This window comes from Opisthorchis viverrini (assembly GCF_000715545.1).
Source record: "Opisthorchis viverrini unplaced genomic scaffold opera_v5_262, whole genome shotgun sequence".
Lineage (NCBI taxonomy): Eukaryota > Metazoa > Platyhelminthes > Trematoda > Opisthorchiida > Opisthorchiidae > Opisthorchis > Opisthorchis viverrini.
This window is the reverse complement of record NW_008751916.1, coordinates 251,790-257,086: the sequence shown is the minus strand read 5'-3', so window position 1 is coordinate 257,086 and position 5,297 is coordinate 251,790. Positions and strand designations below refer to the sequence as shown.

General features: G+C 43.4%; 1 protein-coding gene across 1 annotated transcript in view; it reads right to left on the bottom strand.

Moving 5' to 3' along the window:
• The window catches only part of T265_09158 (hypothetical protein), a gene marked incomplete at both ends in the record, with an annotated part of 68,290 nt that overhangs the window by 60,998 nt on the left and 1,995 nt on the right, over window positions 1-5,297 (bottom strand). The window contains 2 exons of the mRNA XM_009175164.1: window positions 3,461-3,615; window positions 4,429-4,802. Coding sequence (XP_009173428.1) covers window positions 3,461-3,615; window positions 4,429-4,802 — 529 coding nt within the window. The remainder of the gene's footprint in view (window positions 1-3,460; window positions 3,616-4,428; window positions 4,803-5,297) is intronic.

Genomic DNA, 5,297 nt, shown 5'->3' with positions numbered 1-5,297 from the left:
TATATATATATATATATGTTAGGGGGAGGGGCTAGTTGCGCCAAACCGTGTCCGTTTTGTCATCGACGTCACAATGGAATGAACATTTTAAAGGGTTTTTAATCTTGGTATTGAAATCCTACCAAGGAAAATCATCCAGGAAAAGATGTTAGGGGGAGGGGCTAGTTGCGCCAAACCGTGTCCAGTTTGTCATCGACGTCACAATGGAATGAACATTTTAAAGGGTTTTTAATCTTGGTATTGAAATCCTACCAAGGAAAATCATACCAGGAAAAGACTAACGAACTTGAACAGCACGAATGCCAGAAGTGGTCACTTGTTTGAAACGAGTATGGCACCTTCAGAGTCAAATGCTATACTTCAGGATTTCCAATCCTCTTGAGTCTTTATGAGGAAAAGCTCGAGATTGTTGACCGGATTACTAACCTGGTGAGGAGCAAGCCGTGATTGCGTTTTGGCCGAAGTCAGAGCACGCAGTAGCAAGGTGAGCGCAATATTCTCCAACTTGTGTCAGCTGTGGCACCAAGGACGAATTTCGCCTAGGCTGATGACTCGCACATTGTGAAAACAATATTGCACTGCATGGTCTCCAAACATTTGCTGATCGGTACCTTCGTCACTTGGCAGGCGTAAGCCAGTTGCAATTTTCGCGATGAAACGGTGCGTATGATTGAGATGGCTAAACGGTTCATGCTAAAAGCTACTGACCATAATGTCGAATCACATCCTGACTAGCAGAGCGCTTTTGTCTAGGACTGAGCAACTTGGCATCATTTCAGCTCTCGCACTTCCATCGAGTTGCACTACAGGTGGACGACAGTTAGTCGGTCTGCCGAAAAGCACCATTTTCCACTCCTATACTGTCAGCAAACAGATTCCAGGTAGCAAACTATGATTTGGCCATGCGATGTAGGAATGGCTACAGCCGAACAGAGTGCAGTTGCATTTCCTTGGTTGGGTTCACTGAAATTCACCTTGATGTAGCCATAAATCTCACATTGCTTTGTGGAATTCAGCAAGGTATTTACTGTTGACACTGGTAAAGATCGTGAGACATTGCCTGGACAAAGTGATTTTGAGACCGTTCCATCCTGTTTTGCAGATGTAATGCAAAACATCACAGTTGTGTATTCCAGCTACTTCCCGATCCATATAAGTAGCCTAAATTTGATGCGACAGCAGCTTCCAGGCTCGAGATGTAGTGCTACATGCATCTTTTGGACGTACGCTATTCCTTTCTATCCAATGTGTTTGTGACACCTTGAAAATTCAGCTGATGCCAATGGTTGGAACAGTTTCGGAAGCAATGGGTGTGACCGGACGAAATATAACCCCGTTACGGGCAGATGCTGTTCTGTGTCCATTTCCACAAAAACGATTCCGTATCTGTCACTGATTCATCCCGAACGAATATTTGCATGGTTCTCGAACAGTTCTCAAACTTTAGTTGTGAATCACTCTGAGTAGATAGGATTCGTTAGTCGCTAACTTGGTTCTTTACTTGGGGCAATAGGGAAAAGTTGTAGTCCTGGTATGACTGACGGCTTTCGAACTAATCTGCCTGATGAGATGACTTATCAGCCACTATGGATGGAATGTAGCGACTGAGTTGTGGTCCTACTGTATTAAATATAATAAAATAAGATAATCGTTCAGCTGTAACAACCTCTTGGTGCCTAGCTACCACGCCACCCGAAGGGAGCACAAGGGCTTGGGTACTGCCAGGTTGTCCAGGATTAGACAGAAGTCGGGTTCGAATCACGGACGTTCTGGCGAGCATATTCGCGCTCCAAACAATGAGTCAAGTCGACCCTTTATAATTCAACATTATTTTGTAATACCTATACTACCGGTAGAATGGTAATCCAGTGATAGTTCTGATTATATATATATATATGTATATGTATATATTCCTCGGCATCCTCTGCGAAGCACGTTCATGTGAGGGATATCATAAACAGCACATTCAGATACGATACAGCTGAGTCTCCGGTTAACCCCAACTGAAATGGCGAATGAGTGCTTGTCTTTTCAAGTAGTTCATACTAGCCGCATATGTTTTAAAAGCCTATTTTGTTCGGACGATTTCTCTTGGATACCGTCAAAGACGAACGATGTTCGAGTTCATGATTTGTAACCGAAAACCCAAACTTAATACACAAACTCCAGTGTTACTTCTGTCTATATCCAGTTTGGTGGCTGTCAATAAGTGAATTAAAATGGTGATTTTGCGGTGTTAAAGTAGAGGTGATGTTGTATGTCTCTTTTGTACTATGTTAGATATTTACTCATAGTACAGATGTTTGCTATAATTCAGAACTACCTGCCAACTCGTGCGCTTTGCATCGAATACTGCAGATATTCGCACAACAAAAACATGATAAAATAGTCGAGTTCCCCGTTGGCACAAGGGACTGACTCCTCTGTCAAGACTTGACTAGTTGTGCTCCAACTACTCGTTCACAAAAAAGGCATGAAAAGCGACGGTGCGGATATCCACAGTTCTATAAAAAGAGGCCTTTGGAACAATGTCAAGATGAAGGAAGATGCTGCATAATGCGTGAACACGTACTCGATTCATAAAACACCTTTTTCAATAAATAAGAATAATGGTAGGATAGGGTTGTGGTCGTATAGGGAGGCGCAGCTCTGGCCTTGTCAATGCAGTGGAAACGTTGGATAAACAAGGGTGAGATGTGTTAGTGACTGACCGAGACTGGAAAGATAAGCAGCTCGACTGTTCGTGTTCAGTGAGAACCCCAGTAAAATCGGAGTTATTTTCCAAAACCTACAAGATAACTAGAGAAGCGACAGAACGAATAGCACTGATCATTGCCCCCTAGAATTCTTCATTGTTTCCACCCTAAAACATCTCCCTAACTAATCTTACTAGTTTGTACGGAACCTTATTACTAGAACTGTTTGCCATCACAAGCCGTAGGCGGTTACAGAAACCAAATGCAAAAGAGCATTAACGCTAGAAATCCGGTGGCGTAGAAAACGCAGAAAGTAAGCTAATACTGAAAGCACGGAGTGATAAAACCAAAGTGTAAACAAGAAGGAGCCGATGCAAACGGAAATTCGGACACCCACATGGATGCAGTGCTGCACTCATAAATGCGGTTTTTCAAGTTGAACACCAGTCAAAGTGCAACCGTCATCAGCATCGTGTCATCACCTACAGCATAACATCAGCGTTCGACACTGATGCTTCGCAGCCGTAAATTAGAGCGCAAAATGACTTTGTGGCATTTTGTCAATGCTAGTCTGACTGACTTTTTGAACCGTTTCTTTGAGTGAACATTTTAAGAACTGGCCTCAAACTAGGGTTTTCAATCAAACCCAATAAAGATAACACTTGTCCTGCTCCGCGATTGGTCCTATTCGCCGAGAACGTCACAAACATGTTGGGATCCCGGAAACCTTATTATGACTGGAATAACACAAAACTAAAACCCACCAGGAAAATATCCAGCATATTCTCTTTGGTCACGTGAGAGGGAATTCCGATAGGCGAAAGCAGTTCATGAATTCGGATCACCAAAAGTTGCTTCATACGAGTGAAAACAGTCAACTCGTCCGGCCATTTGCCTGACTGTTCCAAAGTAATGATAACTGAAAGGAAACAAACAGACAGATAATTTTTAGGGACAGACTTTCCAAGAGATCCTGTCTATCGAAAATTCGATACAAGAGATGTATTATGGTTGACTAGTAGGCCATTGACCCGTTCGCCGAGCTTAGTAATCAACTTGCCAGTATTGCCATCTTGAGGGGTTGGCTATCTGATGAGTAGATTGTTTTCATCTCCACAGGTGTGTGAGCTAATATGTTCTCCGGAAAGTCCTTGTTACCTTGCAGTGTCGAATACGAAACAAGCTAAACACGGCCAACCTCTGGTTTGGCAGAAAAGTAGGAAAGTCTCTATCAGTGAGGTTTCATTCACTTTGGTAGTTGCCGCATCCCCGAATGAGAATAAAGATACACAGACGAGTACATTCGTGGACAAGAATTCTCTATTGCAGAACATAAAGCAAGTTTTTTTTTCTGGGTATCCACCACGCTCCAAAAGAAATTAGGTAACCGACTGAGACGCCGCAAGGCTTTTGGAGCTGGGTGTCCTCAAAATGTTGTCTGTTCTGAATGGCTGTTGCAAGTCTTCTGAAAGGAGTCAATGTGGTAAATATCTAGCAAAATATAGACTGGAAGATCTGATCGAAGCCATCCCACCATGTTACAAGCGAGATGAAGTGGAGCAAGCCATGGTCGGTAATGCATACGTATCCATTCTAAGTTGTGCCCACCAGAGAACAAATATGTAACGTAGTAGACAGTTTGGATAGTATTAACTGGACTGTATTGTTTACACAGGAATACAGCAAATGCACACCTCTGTCAAAGGTGTAAAGATAACTTCGGAGCGCTTACCATATAGGGGGAAAATCGGCGAGGTGATCTTCATCAGTTCCACTCTTTCTTGCTCACCGTCGGCTTTACGCTTGCGCCTATATGCTGCCACAGCAGATGTGGACGGAATGCAGAGTCCTGGTGCAAACACTTCCGTATCACGAAACGCAGCTGAAATGGGTAGTATTCCAGTCACATTCAACGGGAGTTTGTCGTTCAGGCCTCGCAATAATCCGCGTAATCTGTCCATGGAACGAATAAGGCGTAGAGAAGAAGTCGTGGGATACGGATTACCAAGAAGGGTTGGGTGCGCAGTCACGAGGGCGTTCAAGCGATCTGAACTGAGTTGATTCCAAGCCCAATTGTTGAAGGAGCCACGAACCAGCTGAAAGCGACTGAAGCATAAAGTGGTTGCATATTTAAATAACGCGCTTCACTTGGTCAGTATGCCGGCGTTTTTGTGAAGTGTCACAAACAAGGAACTGTTTGAATAGTCCGAAGGACCAACGACTTCAATGCAAGCATGCCTGTTCGATGCTACTCAATCACAACGGTTTTATGCTCCAAAGTAGTACACGACGCAAGGCAATGGAGATCAAGTATGTTAAACGGGTAAACAGAGAAAGGTAAAAGGATGATGGGAGTGATTGTTCAATACCTAACTAGCAGCGGTGCATAAGCGACAGTTCATGCTGTGAGCTTTATTCAATAATCGTCAGACGGGTGTCATGCAAAGTGTTTCTAAATGTCATAAAGACGTTCCGAATAGAACGCAGATAGCTTCAACAACTATCAAACCCCCTACTGCTCAACAGGAAAGTAAGAAGGCCACTCAAAGCACGAACGTAAAACTATTGGAACAGCGAATATATTATCAGGAATCCCTGCTG